The following is a 21,584-nucleotide window of genomic DNA, read 5'->3' as shown; positions in this document are numbered from 1 at the left end:
TTATGACGTCTTTGATTTGATTTGATTTCTGCTTTCACTTCCTTTAACACTTTATTTATGAAACATTTTTAATATCTATGCAAATAAATTGCATGTTTTTAACCCTATTCTCACCAGCGGGGGGAGGGGGGAGGGGGGAGGGGGGGGGGGCTAAAATACCCGACGTTTCGCGTGATTACTCCCCAACGCAATGGTGCTCTCGCGGCGATAGTTTATGACTTTTTTCTTTCAAGTATCGCGCAACTTTTGTCCCTACCGGGCATACCTTTATGAAGCCACGCCCCTTTGAAAATAATTCGTCGACCCAAAAATTGCTCAAAAACATGATTTTGTTTACAAATCCAATGTAAATTGTGTTTTTGCAATTAATTCATATAAAAATAAATATTTTTACTTTCAATGACTGATAATGATTTATTTTAGCATGATTATGCTTTAAAATGTTTCTGCGACAAATTTTGACAAAAAAACATAAAAACAAAAAGAAAAAAACCCAAAGAAATACATAAGAAAATTTTGACAAAAAAAACATAAAAACAAAAAGAAAAAACCCCAAAGAAATACATAAGAAATTCAATAAACATGAAAATAAAAAAGAAATACACTGTAATTATGAAGCCGACAATTATTTTTGCATAAATTAATACAAAATACATAAAGTAAAATTTGAAAAAAAAAATACCTATACAATCTTGTTGATTACATTGGCCTCTACATTAGTGCAAATTTTCGCGAGGATCGCGCGACCCACGACCGAGATCTGAAGGGGGGGGGGGGGCACTCAGCCCCCACCCTCCTCCCTCACCCCGTGGTTTCAAGTCCCCAAAAACCCGATGGGATTAGGGTTTACACTATATGAATATTATTAGATCCCCTTGAGATACAACCCCTGCTGGAAAGGCTTCCAACCCACAATTCATAACATATTCATCGATAAAAATATCAATTCAAATCATATCTAATCACATTATATCATAATTATTGTCATATCGTATCGTATCGTATCATATCATCATATCATATCATATCATGATTTTTATCATATCATATCATATCATATCATATCATATCATATCATCATCATATCATATCATATCATATCATATCATCATCATATCATATCATATCGTATCATATCCCACTGCTTGATGCGTAGGCTGTACTGCCCTTTTAGCTCCACAGAGCTCCATGTCCCACCAAACAGTTCTAATAGAGATTGATTGACAGTTTTAGGGCTTTTGAGAGAAGGCTATCTTCTCTTTAATGCAAAACTAGCAAGCCGATGTAACGTCAGTGCGGAGGTCAACACTCTTGTGACACTGGTGGACTTTGATCACTTGCTTGTGTGTCAGTGTAATCAGTTATCTGTGCTGTGGTAGCAAGAAATGCATGAAATGCGGCTCGATTCTCGGGACCGCGGTCGTGTTAACTTCCGTCATGGAAGCGACGTTGGTCCTCATACACAATAACATACGAAGTGCGCATTTTAAGCTTCTATACCACAACAACTGTATACTTGCAACAAAATGTTACGCGTCGACCTTGCAAATGGGTGAATGAATGGATGAAACGAAACACAGGAAAGTCAAAACGTTCATGTTCTGCGGATCGAGATCGACTAGCCACCCAAATTTGAAACGCCAGCCAACCACATGCACAGGCTTCCCAAGCGCGGTGTACTTCATCAACACAATCTGACATTGACCAATAGTTCTGAAATCACACACAGAAACCTGACCATGACTACCTGGTTTAAGAAGCACTCGAGTCATTTCATGCTCCTTGGCGGGCTTGCTCTGGCCATTTTAGGCTGCATCCTCGGCTATGCCGTCTTTTCCTCATCGTCGGGCAAAGGGACTGCGACCAACTCATCGACGATCATCGACTGGATCGACATCCAAGATACCAGCGAAAATGTCACAACGAACCTGTGTTCGAACCCGACGTTCAACGTGCAGCAGTGGACCATCTTGAATCTACCAGTGGCAGTAAGTTTACTTGGAACGGAATCTTGATGTGGGCCTATGTAGTGGTTAAGAAAGAAATATGCCAAACATAATAGGCCTGGTATTTGAAAAAAAAAATCTCTAAAAGAATCTTGTTTCTCAAACCCTACTGTCTACAAATAAATTTGCTGGTTTTGTTATCGTTATTCTATTTTATCTACTACTACACATGTACTAGCTACTACTGCTACCATCAGTATGTCGTTATCATTGTTTTAATTCTATACGTTATCATTATTCTACTTTAATCATTATTATTACAGGCCCTATCTTTATCTATAAGATTACAATCGTTATTGTTATATTAATTGATCTTGATCATCCTATTCTATTGTCATCATTGTCGCCATTGACACTAGGCCTAATCATTGTTATACTTCAATGTCATTGTGACTATCATTAATTTTGATGAGGTTTCTACTTTCTGTACTTCACAGAACACGCTATGTCCAGGCACATCTTCATTATTTTCGTCTTCATTGTGACGTTAATAGTAGGGATTATATGCAAATATATAAAGTTGACCATGCAGAGATTTTTTATAGCATGTAATTAACGAAGTGTCAACCCGCTTCTGTCTGCTTCATCGAAAGTAGAATTTGTATCAACACTGTATGTTAAAGTTTCCTTAACGCAAATCCGTGTTGCTCAATGATAGTTTCCTTTCATCCTTTTTTTTTTTGTATGAAGACAGTTGGCGTATGTGGAGCGAATTTACAGTGAAAATATAAATTAATGAACCATGACAGTGAAATGGTTTACAATCTCTTGGACTCTACCTCTTTCTTCCTTCCCCCCCCCCTTCCTCCTCTGATCCTCCTTCCTCCCGCTCATTCCTCTTCTTTTTTCACCTCTTATTCGTCTTTCTATGTATCTGTATCCAATTATTCCTCCCCTGCCAACCCATTCTTCCTCCTCCCCTCTCTTCCTTTCCGTCCTTCCCTCCGCCCGCCCCTCCTTCCCATCCCTCCTCCCCATCCCCTCCTCTCTCCCCTCCTCCACCCCGCCCTCCCCTCTTTCCCATCCCCTCCTCCCCTACTCCATCCCCCGCCCTCCCCTCCTCTCCTCCCCATCCCCTCCTCCATACCCGCCCTCCCCTCCTCCCATCCCCTCCTCCTTCATCTCATCCCCATCCCCTCCTCCATCCCCTCCTCCCTTCCCTCCTCCCTCCCCTCTTCACCATCCCCTCCTCCCTCCCCTCCTCCATCCCCGCCCTCTCCTCCTTTCGGTTCCCTCCTCCCCCCCCCCCCTTCGTCTTTTTACTTATCTGTATCCAATTTTTCCTCCCCTGCCGACCATTCTTCCTCCTCCCTCCCCCTCCTCCATTCCCCGCCCTCCCTCTTCCTCCCCTCCTTTTTCCCCATACGAACCCGTCTTCTTGCTATCTCCATTCTCCTTGTCTTTTTCTCCCCTCTCCATCTCCCTCCCCTGTCATCTCTCCCTACCTCCACCCCCTTTTCTTCAATCACTTCTTTTCTGGCAGACTGTCATCATCGTATTCTTTGGCTTCTTCCAGCCTCGAGCTCGCCTCTTTCCGGGCTGCTGCAATGGAAAGCCGAGTGTAGCGTAGTGAGTATACGATGACGGCCGAACCATGCAGTTTGTCCATGTTCTGTTCTTATTTTTCATAACCTATTACAATTAACCTCTTACAATATGCATGGTATGGAAGGTCAATATCCACTGGCATTGTGCTCTTTGGCATTACTTCGATCCGGAGAAATCAATCATTTTTTTTAGACAAGGTACCAGTAGTTTACCGAAGTTTTAAACTGAATCTTACAATCTGATGCATTTTATATATAGTTCACAATAAGCATGTATTGTGTTATCAGTTCAATTCATTTCAATTCATTTCAGTTCGATTCAAACCTGCTTTTATTTTATTTCATATTAATCCTATAATACAGAGTATGTATACAGTGATAAATCATATAGCGTTAACAATTTGTAAGCTATATAATTATTATGCAGATTATAAAACTTTTATGCAAATATGAACGAATGAATAGAAACAATACATATTTTGCAATGGTGACAAAAAGTAAGCATATCGATGGAAGAGGAAAAGCAGAGCTTGTAAAGTATAGGTCATTATAGGTCAATATGCCAAAATCATGATATATTTCCGAATTTACCTATTTACAGTAAGGGCATTTGGGGATAAATGAATGAATGAATGAATAAATGAATGAATAAGAATGAATGAATGCATGCATGCATGTATGAAGAAATGAATATATATGTGTATATATATATATATATGTATATATATATATATATATATATATATATATATATATATATTATATACATGTTGCAAGTGATCAAAAAACGTGTCATACACACTGTTTTAAAGTACTGTATTTTTAAGTATAGAGAACATACAAACTTAAAATGAGATAAAGTGTTGGGGCAAAGATGCACTATTCATCCTCTTCGTCTTGTAATCATCCCTTCTAAGGCTACATCTCAGGTAAATTAATTGACTTATGTCGCATGTTGCAACATTTCTCTCTCATATTGCCGTTTCCATTAATCTTTCTTCGTTTGTTTGTTTGTTTTTCTAATTCTATTCTGTTTTCCTTCTCCACAGTTCCTCCATATTCTCATTGATCTTTCTTTACATTCTCTCCCTCAGTCTTCTCAATTGCACTATCTCCTTCCGATTTCCCCTGTCTTCTTCTCTCATGTTTTTCCTTTTAATTCTGCTGTTGTATACATGTACATTATCATTTACTATCATTTCCGTCTGCAATCACCACAATCCTTTTCTTCCTCTCATTTTTTTTTTACATCTTAGTTTTTCCTTCCATTTTACCTAACTGCGCTCTGTTCTGACGTAATCTTCTCTACCACTCTGTATGGTAAAAGTGTTTGGAAACTGTCGATGTGCATCGTGCGTCGATCTCTCTTGAATTCTCATTCTGCACACTTTCCAATAGCCCTGTTAATCTTCTCGACTCGTACTCGGATCGGCTCGCATTCGTATGCGCCTTTGGCATTACGTGCATTGGGATCCTGGACCTGTTCACGGGCAACTACTACCTGGAGCCCAACTACGAGGATCTGCCGGAGATGGTGCGAGGTGAGATGGTCGTTTGTGGATAATTATTAGAAGCCGCAAATGCCCGCTATTCTCAGGGTGATTAGGCATTCCTGTCTCACATCAGCTTGATTCAAAATGCAGATTGTACCTGAAAGAGAAATCATGCATCCGCGGCGCGAAACACACGCATTCTTCAAGGAATTCTTATCCATTCACTATCCACTTAAAAACAATGTCTGTTATTTTTCTGATCATAGTATGAGGACAAATAAAATCTCTCGAGATGATATTAACACAGGCGCCTACGTCTCAAATGATCCACGTCTTACAAGCTTTGCTTTTCAATGGACTTCTTTTTTTTTCCATTCTGATATTTACTTTTCTGTTAATCTTCCATATGTACATTGATATTTTTGTTTATTTAATGAAATTGTATGTATAGTTTATTATACTTCATGTCACTTTTATAATACTTTATGTGTTTTCTACTAACCCTGTCTACAAAATGATAATTGTGCAATACTATTTATTTAGTTTCTGTTTTTGTGGACGAATGGAAAAAGATGTCAATTGAACTGAAATTGGACTGATATATTCTTGTCTAGTTATATACTTAGCAGTACTCTTTTAAATCTTTACATTTCGGTAATTTTGCTAATTCTTCGGTCAGTTTTATCCAGGTTGCAGATAGTTTGTCTACAAAATGATTATCATCCTTAATTTTTTTACCAGCCACAATGCACTTTATTAATTCCCACTATGTACCTGCACACACACACACACACACACACACACACACAAATATGAATTTAAAAAAAAATGCATTAAAGTCCTCAATCTTCTCTTTCTCTTTCCTAATCAGGCGCAGTGCGCAGCTGCATGGCGTACGTCAACGTGTTCGCCATAGCCTTGGTGCATTATCCAATCATGGTCAGTCTGACGGTTCAAAACTGGGTCGTCAGTGACGTCATAGGCCTACTGTACACGCTGGAATGGTGAGCTGAGCTGATAAAGTGTCAAGTCAAATACATAATTCTGGTGGATCATGATGTAAGCGATGTCAAAGTCAATACGCCCAGCCGAAGTTAACTGTTAGTTTCACTTTCGTATACTTGATATAGTCCTGTTGCCTCACAAAATTGCCATACTACGTGTATATAATTTTGAATGATACTGCTGCTATAAAAAAAAAAAGAGAGAGAGAGAAAGAGAAAGAGAAATATATGTATATATATATAGAAATATATACTGTACATATATACATACATATATATTATACATATATATGTATATATAATGTAAGTATACTTCTAGTTGAAACGTATAGTCTTTAGGCCATAAAATAACGTTATTTAAACTTCTGAATGCGTATTCAAACACCACGGTATTACTGCACAAGATGCGATTGCAAAGTTATTTTATTTTTAGAAATATTGATGCGCTTCCTTTTTCCCATCTTCAAACTTTAACAATGATCTTACGCAGCACTGAAATTTGCATTGGTCTAGGAACATTAATTTGAATAATATCATCGCTTTCTTGCATTGCAGGGGATTCATGTATTACTATACACTAGCCGAATGCCCATGGCGAGTAAGTATTGGTTACTAATGACATTTTCAGAATAAGAATTACAATCATGAATGGCATTGTTCGTTTCTTCTTTCTTTTTCTTTTTTTTTCTTTTTTTTTTTGGCGTAGGTGACTGATTCTTTTAAGCATTTCTACAGAAAATAGAAGAAAAAAGTCACGCAGAAAAAAAATCAAGGACAGTCATGTTGAACATGATAACATCCAATATATTCAATAATGATTTAAAACTTAAAGAACTCTTATTTCTTGATTATTGATCATTTATTTCTCTCACTCTCATATAATACCAGGCATGAGTGCTGTCATAATCTAAGTAATTACAATGTATTTCTGTTATTTTTTGAATGCTGTCGGACACCTCTGTTGTGGTTATTTTGAAATAATCATATCTTTCATAATAATATTTTGCACGATTTTTCCGTTTGGTCTTCCCTCGTCTGATCAGCCAAAATTATTCTGCTCTAGAAATCCATTTTCATTTTCTCTGAAGAGAATTATTCTTTTTTTAAACCAAAAATGTCTTGCTTTAACCCTTTGTAAATTACGTGTTATGGCGTCGTCGCTTCAAACTTCGACGCAGAGTCCCCGTTTCATTGTATGTATACGACTAGAGACTTAATTGGCACTACTAAAAGCTACACGAGTCATTTCTCGCTATTCGCCTTCGTTGATGTATGTTTTGTGTGTATTTCTTACCGGGGTCTTCCCACAAGACCGACACCCAAGAGTCATGCAGCCCACGAGTTCGACATTGAAAAGAGGTCCATGAGTGTCATACAGCTCACGAGTCATACAACCCGTGAGTTTGACACTAGGTAAAAGCAGCCCACGAGTTCGACAGATGCAACACGGGGCTTAATGTGTCGGTATCGTCTCGTGGGCCAAGTTAGCTTAGTGTCGAACTCATGGGCTGTATGACTCGTGAGCTCTATGACTCGTGGGTGTCGGTCTCGTGACGTGCACCCTTTCTTACCTCTCTCTCTCTCTCTGCTGATACACTTCAAAACTGAATCAGGAATCCGAGACACTGGACGCAAACACTCTCATCTTGTTACCTGTCTACATCATGTACATCATACTTACGGTACTCTTCGGGAAAAGGATGTACGAAAATCACAAGATACGGAAAATGAAGAGAAAGGTATAGCTCTCTTTCAACTTCACGCACTCAGGTTCAAGTTTATATTACTTTTTTTTAACAGAATAAACAGATGAGGATGAATAGAGATATTGACATTTAAAACTCGCTTGACAATCTTTTATTCTGACATTTTTTATTCTCTTTGTAATATTCAGTTGCATTTTCTTTTGCTGTTCTTCATTCAGTCTTATTTATTTATCTAATTATTTCACATTTTTGTTTCCAAATGATTGTGAAATTATTTGGAAGGAGGGAGAGAAACTCCTATAGTTCGACAAATTGTAGAGTAATTTACTACACTATCAGCTTGATCTTGGTGCGGATGTTGAGGTTTATTTGTTACGAGATATTTAAGAAAAAAAAAAGTGTGGGGAAATGTCGCACGTGAATATCTATCTTGTTTTTGTTTTTTGTTTTTGTTTTTTTCACCCAGTTCCTATCCGAAAATAATCTATAAAACTTCTGGATAATGTTTTTAAGCAGAAAGTTGGAATCGCTAGCATATAAAATCACTACATTAGGCACATACATACAGCAGAATAAAACCATCAGTGCAAATACGTGAGAAAGAATACCGGTATTACTAATCCCTGAAGCTAACGCCCCCGTCTGATGATTCAACTTCAACGTGATTATAGTCAGACAGAAAACCAACGAGTGTGAACTACATTTTACCTCCATCGTAGGGTCTGGAGACGAGACTACAAGATAAGCTGTTTGAGAAGACGCATTACTACGAGAGAGTGAAGTACCTTTTGACTCCTAAGGAGCAGTGGGATAAGTACGTCTTCATTATTTCATATTCCAATTCCAATTCAACTCAATTTCAGTCTCCAACAGAACGTCAAATAAGTTTACAATGCTTGCAAAAACATTCTGTTGCTTGCAACACAATGCCAAGAAAACGATACGCTGGTATGGATATCGGTATAGATAGATAGTTTGTTAGTTAGTTAGATAGATAGATAGATAGATAGATAGATAGATAGATAGATAGATAGATAGATAGATAGATAGAATGGTCTTTGTTCAAATCATGCGTGACAATCAAAGGTTGATCAATTGTACAGCTCATCACCTAATGAACCAGTTCGCATACAATTCGTGTCAGTATACTTCACTATAAGTAACAGCTTTGAATTTGAATGCATTGTGAAACTGGCTTGGACAGTGATTTAGTACTTCGATTTGTACCTTCCAGCTCCCCCCCCCCCCCCCCCCCCTTATGTATCTATATCTGGACGAGCTGCCTTGACTCAATGTCTTGTATTGCCTTTTGCAGTGACTTGTGTATATTTTCGTACTTAGTTTCAGAAAGAAAGACAGTCGTCAAATGGCCGGGGGTCATCCCACAAGACCGAAACCCATGAGTCATACAGCTCACGAGTCCTACTACCCACGAGGTCGACACTAGGCAAATAAAGCACATGAGACCAACACCATAGGTAAAAACAGCCCACGAGTTCGACAGATACAACAGGGGGTTTAATGTGTCGTCTCGTGGATCTTTTTTCCTTAGTGTCGAACTCATGGGCTGTATAACTCGTGGGCTGTATAACTCGTAGGCTGTATAACTCGTGGGTGTCGGTCTCGTGACGTGCACCCGTCAAACATGTCAATATAATGTCAGTTCTTTCGTTAAGGAAATAAAATATGTATGATATACAGGGCAATTAATTGTTTAAATGTTAGTAAATGTTGGATAAACGCGTATGTGTGTGTGTGTGTGGATGTGCGTTCCTTGTAACGATGTTGCTTTGGTGTGTATGTTTTACAGAAACCAGCCAGAACCAACCAAGTTACAAAAGATCTTGAACAAGATTTACCAAAACGAACCAGGTAAGATATACAAACCGTCTGACATCAAGGACACATAATGGGTTGGGACACTGTTAATATGATTACGTATCTATTACTAATTGATTTATAACTAAATCGATCATATAATTTCTTGTATTACGTGTGGGGGGAATGCACCCTACAAGCCCAGCTTTTCAGCATTCTTCCCCATTTCCAACATTTTCGTATACTTACAATTTTTTTTTTGTAAACTTATCCTTTATTTTGTATTATGATGACATTTATGTACTTGTATTCAATTTCTGTAATATATTAATATGTTTTTGTTGGAAATGAAAAATAAATGAATGAATGAATGAATGAAAAATGAATTTCTCGCGACCTTTGAGAGTCACTGTGGTAAGGGGTATTACTAATACTGTATCTTATCTTATCGTTATTATTATCTTCATAAACAAAAATGGTATAAACATTGATGATAATAATTATAATGATAAGCAAAATATTGTCTTATTCGTTATTTTGACCTGCGTAGCCTCTTCAGTGTTAGAACTGCTCCTCCGAGAGGACCTCGCCATTATAACCGTACCCCAGCATTACCAGTTACCCATTTACACTCCAAGGTCAATTGTAGGCTAAACATTTCATTCAAGGACAAACGCAACGGACGGAAAATATCAATGTTTAATTATGTATTTACTTTTTTTTTTGCGTATTATCCTTGAAGTAATCGACTTTGTAACAGTGATGACGAAATTTTGCGATCTAAGGTTATTGTTGTATGACATTGATGAATGGTTTCTTGCAGGTCAAAATTTGCTCAATTTAAAGACTTGTGCAATGGGACACCATTTGTCGATTTGTTTGATCGTTTGATTGTTTATCTGTTTCTTGTTTACAGGATTCCGGTATTCACGACGAATAGCGTGTACCATAGGACTAAGTGCGCTGTGTCTATATTGTGTAAGTTGTCCGCCGTTTTGGGCCAGGGGATTATGAAAGGAAACCCAAACCCAAAGAGCTGTGTGAATTGAGTGAAAGCAGCAACATTTGTAGAATACATCAGTGAAAGTTTGAGGAAAATCGGACAATCGATGCAAAGTTATGGATTTTTAAAGTTTTTGTATTGGAACCGCTGGATTAGGAGACTACTAGAGGTTAGGACGTATGTGTGGACAACAATATAAAGAAAACATATAGAAAATTCCACAAAATTCAATTTTCTAGCATGATGAAAGAACACTTGACTAACCACTTTCAAAAAGCAGGGGAAATTATACTACTACCCTTAGAATATGTCAGTATTATAAGTTGATGGAATGTGTAATTTTCATGAAAAATGATGTTTTTGTGTGGAATCACCTTTATATTTTCTTTATATTGTTGTCCACACTGACACATTGAACATGATAATATTATGCTATAACAAAATGCGATATGTCATAAGACCTGTATAATATGAACATCGGTTAGATTTTGAGTATTTCCAATTGCGTCTGTTTAAACCTTGTCGAACCCGATAGATAGCTATGAGAGTGGAGGCTTCGATAAAATTGAATAAATATTAATATCTTTCTACACCTTCCAAATGCCGGAGAGATATTGAACATGTGCTGCCACATCAGTTTAAATATAAAGTGTATCGGTTGAAGAGAAAACGCCAGTTGAAGGAGTACAACGGCATGTAGCATAATGACTGTGTATATTACATTTTTACCTCTTATATAATTTCAGGTTGGAATAATTTACGAAACCTTGGACGTGACTTTGAGAGCAATAGCGAATGCAACGTTTGCAGTCGATGGAGACCTTTACGAACTGTACCGACAGGACAACGATACAGCCGGCTTTTACGACCTGAAAGAGTTTGTGGATACTGTGGTTTGTAAGTCTCTAAGCAGGAAAAGTATCGTTTCCTCTTGGATGCTTGATATATGTACCGTTATCTGGAGGACACAGAATCTGCTTAGTATATTGTTGTCACTAGCTGTACAATAGATCTTCGCACGCTACACATCCTTGTTCGAGTGGACGTACAGACGTGAGAATGCAAAACTAAAGGAGAAGGCATATCTTAAAGGCTGATTTCTCATACAGTAATTAAATCAATAGGTGTCAGATGAATCGAAGGTAACCCCCTTACTAGTGTATTTTACTGTATTTCATGACACAATTACATTTGTTACATACATCTTGAGGTCAATGAATGCCGAGTAGTAACAAAATATTTAAAAATTCAGTGTTTACAATCTTCAAATAATATTTCGTGATACAGAATGGACTTAATCACTCCAGAGTGTGTCATATTCATATTAGCCCAAGAAGACTTATGCCGGGGAAGCTACATAAAAACAGATACTTGTAGGGGTAAGGTCCACGAAAAGAAGTCGAACATACTCATACACACATCATACACACATACACACATACACACACTGCACGCACGCATGTGCACCTGGACCAGCATGCGTACACACACACACACACACACACACACACACACACACCCAAACAAACAAAAAACAAAGAAACAGAAAACTCCAACAAGATCGTCATAGGACGACATTAAGTAGTAAATAATGTGGATGCCTGCAGCTGAGAGAGGAAGAAGAAAATCCGTGTATGAAAAAACAAGAAATTGGAGATGAGACCATGTGGAGATGAGACCATTTTGCGCTGAAAAGTCGAAAACTTGCCTTACATCTTGAGTGCGGTCGAAATTAACCCCGTCTAGATTCAAATAACAACAGAAAAAAAAAGTCGGTTAAGCTGAGATTTATTTCTTGTCACGTCTTTTGATTGCCATTCATGAATCTCTTATCACCCTCACAGACACGTTTTCTCCAACTGTCTTTGCTGCGATGGTCATTATGATCTGCTATGCATTCATCGCCTTCCACACCTACAGGTATACTCATTAAGCTTCTTAGTGTATTCTTTCATCATCTATTGTCTTCATCAAACCCAAGTTTCTTTCTTCAGAATGTTGTTGTTGTTGTTATTTGAATTTATTTTTCGTTTATCATTCCCCTAGGAATACTTACACCAAATCTATATTCATAAAATTTCTTTAAATTTTCAAATTTTACCCTATATTATTTCCATGTTATTGAAAATAATTCAAAAATCATATATGATATCAATTATGAAAATAATTCAAAAATGATAAAAGAATGAAAATACATGCAATAGTCTCGAACGTTGCGATTGAAGATGTAAGCCGAAATACTAAAAGTTCCTTGATTGTCATCAGATGAAAAAAATTAAGCATAGACAGTTAATCATAGTTTGCGTTTTACTGTCCCAGCTGTTTCTCATGTTGGTAAGACGCTAAAAAATGTTGAATGTGTGTAATTTCCCACAGAAAAGAATCGTCATTAATGCGTCTTAACATTTCATATGGATTTCGTCAGTAGCATGACAAACATCCACTTCATTGAACCGCTTTTTATCATGAAGGGTGGTACTCTATATGATAAGATTGTCTCTTCGTTGTGGTGGAGCGAGGAACACAATGAAGGAATCGGTTTTTGTCTTAAATCCGCGAGAATGTAAATGTATACATTCGCAGACAAACAGCAAATGGAAAATGCTATTTTAAACGTTTTCTAATAAAATATCATTTCTCTTTTGTTCTGCATTCATCTGTAGTTAAGGATTTCGGCAAGTTTATATAATTATACTTTTTTGGTAATATATTATATCCTGTTTCTCTCTCAGGAAAAATACACTCAGCCTTTGGCGAGGAGATAAAAGCTTTTGTCCGAAAGAGAATTTCAAAAATACAACCCTGGTGGTAAGAATCTTTATAATCCCCTATGAATAAATGCTCCTGTCTCTACTCCCTGCATTCCTGCTCGGCAATTTGTTGTTCATCATATCCCTCTCATTATGTACTCACGTTGCTTTTTAATTCGTTTTTTTTTCTTCTAAGCTATCTTCTAATACACCTATTAATGTCAGATGCCTTCTATGTCATATCATTACTTTGCTGTTGTGAAATATTGCATGCTTATGCGTACTGTACAAGTGTCTTGTTTTCCTTCGTACGTTAAAGTAATGTATATACCGAACGTGTGCGAACAGCTTCCGTTGCGTCGTGATACGATCCCATAGTAGTTTTCAGAATGTATTTCTTTTATATGTTCTAGCAGAAAACCATATAAAGCCGTTAATCAAAATTTAAAGAAAAAAAAGTTGACTATTCTTTGAACAGTGTTGAATAGAAGTCAAATTAGAAAGTTCCCCATAAAAAAATACAATGCTTTCCGCATTCTACATTGACAATGGTGCGATGTCATTGTCGTTAAAAATTATCATGGACACAAAAGGCAAAAACGATACTAATCCACAGTTCTTATTGACGTGACAATTATCTATTCATTATAATTCACCACCCATTACTATCATGTTTAACAGGTGTCGAGTTTCAAATACTCTGGTTTCCACATCGGCTTCGTGTTATGGGGTGAGTAAACGTGTTAGGACTTAATGTTGTCCGTGGCACGCCTTTGTATATGAAGTCGTCAATTTGTGTTTGTTTCGTTGTTGTTGTTGTTGTTTTATTCCTGGACTAATGTTTAAACGTGGGATAGATTCTTTGACCTCCTTAGACAGTGAAATAAAGACGATAGCTTCTTTTATAAGCATGATGATGTGCGCGAGATTTCAAACCTAGGTATTATATTGGTTTAAACTTTTGATTACTGTTTGTATACGGTAGTATTGAAACGTTATTTTTTAAATTTCCCTATACAGGCATAAAGGTTGTTTATAATGTAATTATAAATTGATGTATGAAAAAGTGTATCCATAAATTCATTTAATGTTTGGTGTACTGCGCTCGCAGGTGCCAGTCATTATTTTCGCTATACAATATACATGGTCTTTCAATAATTAATGTAACCATGAATTTAATGTCATGTGCACACTCCATTCTATCATAACAATTGATGAATCCTCTATCTGCACTATTTTAGAGTTTATAATTCTGAATTGCACTGCATTTTAACTAGTTATTCTATAGTAGTGCCTTCGAGATCATTAACATTGCCGTACAATAACATGGTTCTTTGCGTAGGTTTCATACTGCTCCAGCTGACGCTCTGGTTACTCGTCTTCCTGGTCATCTACTATCTCGTCATTCCTCTCATCGATCGAGAGGAAAACTGGGTGTGGTCCATGATCAAAAACCAATGGTGAGCGGCTCGCAGACCACTCTATACAGATGATGACATATTGAGTACTTCGTGTTACGATGTAATGAGCACACATAGTTCCGTTAGGTTGCGTTGAGGCCTGGGCCCTGGTTTATAAAGAGTTATAATTGATTATATAGTTGATTTCTATGGTAAGTCTATGGCAGTCTGTGTGGTAAGGAAATTTATAATCGATTATATCTTTTGATAAAACGGGGCCCAGGTATGTAATGCGCAACCTGCAATGTCATAAACAAAAATATGAGTAGTCATAAAGAAGTAAAAGGAGAATATTGTATCTCATCTGGATATTATAATCTAAATTTTATATTTTGCGCTATGTTTTAATAAAAGTTGTTTTGCTTTTTTATAATTTTCCCTTTTAGCGCCTGTTTCTGAACAGTTCGCTCGTTGCTACTCCGATTGGCGTACTACCAATGAACTGACGAGAACAATTATGATTATTGTCAACAACAGACTTCTCTTTTTATATGTTTCCAAGGAATTGTAAGAAGCATGAACATGTAATTAGCATTATTAGGATGAGTCTGGTCTTGACCACATGTATAATGTGTATTTAAATGAAGTGTGCAGAATGTTGTTTACGTGTGTCAATCGTCACGTATCGGTGTTTTTTTAATAACTTTATAAGATAAAGTGTAACATTAGCAGCACCACAGATAGTGTGTTCCAGTCGTTGTTTATGCCAGCTCATAGGAATTTTCACTGCGATCATGATCTATCAACCGATCTGGTCAGGAAAGGACACGGTCTATGTATGTTATCTGTTTTTTTTAATGCGACTGTTTCAAGAGACTGTGAACCATGAATTATTGACTCGGGGCTTTCATATTTTGCTTCATTGTAGGTTGACAGTAGTCGTGTATCTCAGCATATACTACAGTCAATTGATATCAGCAAAATACTTCTTCCTCCATGAGCGAGGGGCAGAACTCAGCATCGATAATAGGTAAGTAAATGAAAAAAAATGTAAACATGTACTTCTTAATGTAGCCATATATTTAACTAAGATATCCACATGCTATCTTCTGCAGCTAATCCATGCCGACACAAATGTACACAATACAAGGGTGTATATTCATAGGATGAGATTTTTCCCATAAAGCTAACGTCATTCACTGCAATATCAGTATACATAAGTACATCCTCAGTCTATCTCGATATGATTACGTAACTCGAGGCCCGCGTGAGAGTTGTAGAATTCTTATCTCTAGCTACTCTGTACCATTGGAAATATCACTGAATATGATGCACATTCTGAATGTTTGTCTGTTCCCCTCTCAAATACTAGGCGAATGTTTCACGTTCAGGTGTACTTCATGTTCTTCTTCAACGTCATTCTCGGTTTGGCCTCGTGTCTGTTCCGGATATTCAAATCGGTTTTGTTCGGATTGCTCCTCGTCGGTCGGATAGATCGGTGCCTGCTCATGAGGGGATTCGAGCTCTTCGATTCAGGTAATTTCTCCATCATTTTTGTCTTGTCTTGGTGAACAATTAATTCTAGATCAAACCACTTATTGTCCTTACAGCAGTCATTATAGAAAAGAGAAAAAAATAACATCATACTCTGTAGCACTTTATAATGAAGAGATAAACAGATCTCATAAACTTCTACTTTTCGTCACAACGTGTCAATTCTTGATCCTCTAAGTTCTGTGCCCCGAAAATATCACCTACACGATACATAAATAATAACCGCATCTTTTGGGCGCTCAATTTCATTGTTGGTTATTTTCAGACTCTGTCTCTTTGTGTCATTTGATCTATATACTGTTGGTATCTCAAGAACTTCTAGTATATAACAGTGTAGTAATTATATTCCATGAGATTTGGGTGATGTTTGTGTTCCTATGTAGAGAACTCGCTTATGTTTGAATATAAGATAAATCAACTTCTCTTGTGAGTTGGGACTACCATAGACGTTTTAAACAAGCCGTAAATTGTTACCATAGAAACACAGAATGAAGTAACGTTATTAAAGATTTGATAACGAGACAAAATCGCAGCCAATAGCGTCCTAAGAAATTCACGTCGTTTTTGTGTGAGTAATAGCTCATACTGGTCTAAGATGAATTCATTTGTGTCATTTCAACTTCGCCCTTTCATGAAAAAGTTGCCGCTTTGTATTAGCTGACCTAATCTTAAAACGCCACCCCTTTTTTATGAAATGACACGCTGCTACCATTAATATCATTCACACGTATTGTTATACTGTATATAGGATTATATTATTACATATGCAAAAAGTGCAACGATCTACATCATACGTTGTTTGTTCGTTCGGTGGTGGTGGTTTACTACGCAATGTTGTTTCATCGTTTTGGCGTTGACAGGTTACAAGGCTTACCTGGGCTTCTTGCAGCTCGAGGTCGCCCACACTCACCCCGTGGTCGTCACCTTCTGCCACTTCCTCCTCCAGACACAGAAGGAGAAGAGGGACAACGTTTCCGACGTCGACGTGGAGGATGACGGTAGGTCGTGAAGCAAAAGGAAGAGAACTGAGAAAAATGTTTTTGATTTTTTTTCCATGATCCAACAGAGATAATTCACGTCTACTTTATGAGGCAGGTACTAGACATACCTTTAAGTATTGCAGTGTGTGTAAGATTTTGGAAGGTAAAAAAAAATTACTCCCCTTTTCCCCAGCTATCTTATTGGGAGAGCCATAATTATGTTATCTGAATAGGGGAAAATGTGGTATCTCTATTCAAGAGGGATCAAAGGTATCTAAGCATGTTCGTTTCCCTTCTTCTGATTTGTTTACTTTTTCTCTTCTACTTTTCTTCTTTTCTTTCTGTTCGATGTACAATTCAGTAAGGATGCTATTAATGTTCTAGTGGTATTACTAAACTCAGTATGGCTGCATAAATGTTTTCCATCAATCATGTTTCTATAAAGCATTACCCGTTCGATATTCTGTTAAATGTACTTCAGCTGGAACGAAACGTTTTGCGCTTGAAATTGAAGACTAATAACTTTTATTCCCAAAGCAGTGTTTCGAACTAAGTTTGTCTTTGTCTCATTCTCTTTTTTTTCCACATGTTTCAGTGGAAGTGGAGCCCGCAAAAATAGGCAAGAGTCGAAACAGACGGGCCCGCAATCGTTGGCATCTGGCTTTGACTCTGTTGAAAAACAACCATCTACTCTCGCAGAGACTGTCCGCCATCCTGCAAGCGAACCGGGCAGAATTCTTGGGACAGATGGAGAGCGTTCGTCGGGCAAGGAACCAGATACTCACCGAGCAAGCCATCAACAAATTCGTCAATGACTCATGCGACGACGACGATGATGATGATGTTCCCTTGATCCTCGACGAACCGGACTGTGTTAAAATGAGCACGACGAAGGATGAAGAGGTGGTTGTAAGATCGGGTTCCGGGCATAGTTTGCAGAAAGCCGACAGCGACGACGAGGAACGTCGGATTCTCTTGGAATGGCCACATGCATCCGACAACGCTCGTTATCGTGCTATTCCACTTCGTGAATCGGAAGCATAATCATCTTGATTGTTGTTTGAAGACCGTAAAACAAACTACAAGAGCGCGGAGAGCGTAAGCTTTCGCAGAGGACGTTTAGCGTAACAAACGCCCCAAAACTGTTGCACACAGCATCATAAAACAAAACACAGATATGCATTGTGATCTGGATTCCCACTAAAGACCTATCACGTGTTCCTTTTATTGTAACGCATGTATCCTGAAAAATTAATTCATCAAACCCTGCCTATAACTTAACTATTCGAGTGCAAATAGACAAACAAACATTGTAAAACCCTCGCAAAACACTGTTTTCTTGGCGGAGGTGAAAAAAATACGAAAGTCTCCCCACCCAATTATTATAGCCACGTTAGAGTTTTTTAGTAATTTGAGTGAACGATAATGTTTTATCATTTTCTGGAAAGTTGACGAATAAAGACCAAGATGCAATGCAAGTGACGCAACAGATAATTATTAATGTGAGCGGTTTTAGAATGAAGAGACAAACCGGTCGCTGTGTGCATTATTCAAAGAGGTTGAAGATATTATTGTATCGTACGTTCTTTAAGAGAAATCTAACAGTGCAACCTTCAACAACTTCGTGCTATATATCTTTGTGTATCAGATGTGCAGCCATTCTGGATGTGTAAATATAATATTTGAAACAAAAAAAAAAAAGAAAACGAAAAACGATACTTTGGACTTGATAGAGCTACGCAGTACATGATAGAGAGTGTTAATTTTTGAATGAGCTGGAATTAATGCTGTAGGACCTACAATGAATTCGTGCGTGGATGCAAATTATAAGCTGATTATAACTGATGTTGATATGCATTTTGTGATGGAAAGCAAATGTGTTCAAAGTATCTGTCACAGAGTTCTTTGATAGATTGATGCGCTTTTACCTCTCTTTGCCCTGTATTGCGGACAATAATTATTGCTTCATATGTCACGAAAATGATATTGAATTATGATTAAAGACACCTACAATCAATGCTATATCTATTTTCTAGAGGTATCAAGTGGAAAGGCTCTCTGAAAAGTATTGTTCCTCGTATGCGGCCTTCCCCCGAAAAGAAGATTCATATGATTATGTAAAGTTAATTACATTTTTTATGAAGAAATTTTTACAGTTATTGCTATAAATCGAAATGTCATGGATATGATCGCTAGCTAGCTGAACTTTACGCTTGACATCATAGCACAGTTCCTGTAGGCAATGAGTAGCGAAAATGAAGAGGAGTGGTAAAGATTATATAGACACATATCACAGATTAAAAAGACCTAAAAGAACAGAGAAAGGGATGCTTAATAGAGCATCGTGAAAAATAGAAAATGGGCCAAAAGTAAACATGCTCATTGGAGGTTTCCAACAAATTTTCTGTCATACAATAAATTTCACAGGTGTTGTATTTCATTACACTTTTCCCTTAATGATGATAAACGACCCTCTTTGATTTTGTATCACAATTGATTATGTATTAGGAAATTATCATGCTGTATTCAAACCTGTTTGGTATTTAAGGCATTAGAAGTTTAGTTTATTTTTGTAGCTCAAACGTTGTTATAACGATTATCTATCAGTATTATGATACGACAATATTTTGACATTATGCAGTACATGATTATTTAGACATGAAGAACATTCCATTTGAACGCCATACGTCACAGATAAGAAATGAATGATCCTTTCTTTGCGCCTGTCTTGCTTTTTTGCTTTTTGCTGTATCGTTCTTGTTCTTCTTTTCTTTTCAATGCATGTGATGTTATAGACTCTTGAATATTGTCTTGCCTTGTGTTAGTAAACGATATTTACCAGATGCTTTTTGAGAATAAATTTATTACAACTGTTATGAGTAAGTCAAATTGTCAGTTGTCGTATGTTTTCAAATGATACCTATTAAGAAAACGTCTTCTCGATAATGAGGATATCAGTAACCCTATGTCCGAATTTTGATCAATATCATACATGTTTATATACATGTTTATATAGATGTACGTAATATATATATATATACATGTAAATAATATATATATATATATATACATTATATACATGTACATGTGTGTGTTGTTGGTTACTCTCTCTCTCTCTCTCTCTCTCTGTGACCCGGTCGGGCAACAGAATTCTTTGAATATGAAATTTTGGTGGCCCGAAAAAGAAACGGAAACATAGACATTCATTTTGAATCTTAAGTGCCCGATCTGGTCACTCCCAAATACAGTGTGTATGCCCACTTCGAAAGTTTGGTCATGGCCCGACATCAATTTTTAGCGGCCCCGGGCCTTCGCTTATGTCGAGCCCTGATACGTTGGCAAGGATTTATGTACAGGCATCGGGGTGAAAAAAAAAAAAGTTGAAGTGTGGGGAATGAGATATACAGAAAAAAAAAGTATATTGAAAAAAAAAAGAGATCATTAATTCAAAGGGCTGATTAAGTGCTATGACAGACTGTTTGTGTGTGTGTGTGTGTGTGTGTGTGTGTGTGTGTGTGTGTCAATTTCAGCCTCTGTATAAATATACATGTATTTGCAAGATCGCAACTGCTGATCTTACAGGTTTGTTAAAATGTAGATCATCAGTTGCCATCCTACCAATACATTATTTTGTACAGAGGTTGACAATAAATTGATTAAAAAAAAAATATCAAAGCACAAAACAAGCATAGTTAATAAGGCACGCAAGGACACGCTGATACATAACCATCCATGCGACCGCACTCATGGTATATTGGCCCAAAAATGATATAATGTGGATTCAGTAATTACAGAAACGTCAGAAGTACCAGGAAAACATGACAATATGTTAAAAAGACATAATTTTGTAGTGTTATTGTCATTTTCAAATTTCCCGGGACTTATCTTTTTCAATAGGCATTTATTGGGAATGATATTATCCTTAACATATACTTATGCCGATATCAATATGCACTTTTCAGCAATAACAAACAAGAGAAAACCCAAAATGACAATGGCGCGATATACATGTCGTCAATAGTGTGTAGTTAAACTGAGACGCAACACGCAAACCAATTGACCAGAAATGTCACACTCAGTACTGGTCTTTGCAAGACATTCTCTCTCCTTGGAAACAACACTCATTGTTTTCCCCGAGTCGTTCCTTTGTATCAGACACGGTGAACCATCTGCCCTGTCGAAAACATTAAGTCGTCGCCTTGACTATTTGAACAACGACTTGAACTTTGTACCCCCATTTAGGGTGTTATCAATGTAATTACCCGTTTCTCTATGGACGACGTCAGGGAACTACAGGCCCAACCCGATGCATAAACTCCTTGA

At 37.3% G+C, this 21,584-nt stretch overlaps 1 protein-coding gene across 1 annotated transcript; it reads left to right on the top strand.

Moving 5' to 3' along the window:
- Nucleotides 1-1,408: 1,408 nt before the first annotated feature.
- LOC139712369 (stimulated by retinoic acid gene 6 protein-like) lies at nucleotides 1,409-18,305 on the top strand. The gene is made up of 18 exons (XM_071624198.1): nucleotides 1,409-1,988; nucleotides 3,490-3,575; nucleotides 4,952-5,094; nucleotides 5,918-6,050; nucleotides 6,606-6,648; nucleotides 7,664-7,789; nucleotides 8,476-8,570; nucleotides 9,567-9,628; nucleotides 10,491-10,552; nucleotides 11,324-11,474; nucleotides 12,422-12,497; nucleotides 13,310-13,385; nucleotides 14,009-14,057; nucleotides 14,670-14,787; nucleotides 15,656-15,757; nucleotides 16,100-16,263; nucleotides 17,142-17,279; nucleotides 17,857-18,305. The coding sequence occupies exons 1-18, from the start codon at nucleotides 1,653-1,655 to the stop codon at nucleotides 18,303-18,305; spliced, it is 2,409 nt and encodes an 802-aa protein (XP_071480299.1). The 5' UTR covers nucleotides 1,409-1,652.
- The last annotated feature ends 3,279 nt before the right edge of the window (nucleotides 18,306-21,584 follow it).

Source organism: Diadema antillarum, unplaced genomic scaffold, assembly GCF_040938485.1.
Source record: "Diadema antillarum isolate AM-2024a unplaced genomic scaffold, OU_Dant_1.0 scf00000041, whole genome shotgun sequence".
Taxonomy (NCBI): domain Eukaryota; kingdom Metazoa; phylum Echinodermata; class Echinoidea; order Diadematoida; family Diadematidae; genus Diadema; species Diadema antillarum.
The sequence above is the reverse complement of the archived record's forward strand: the minus strand, read 5'-3'. Positions and strand labels throughout refer to the sequence as shown.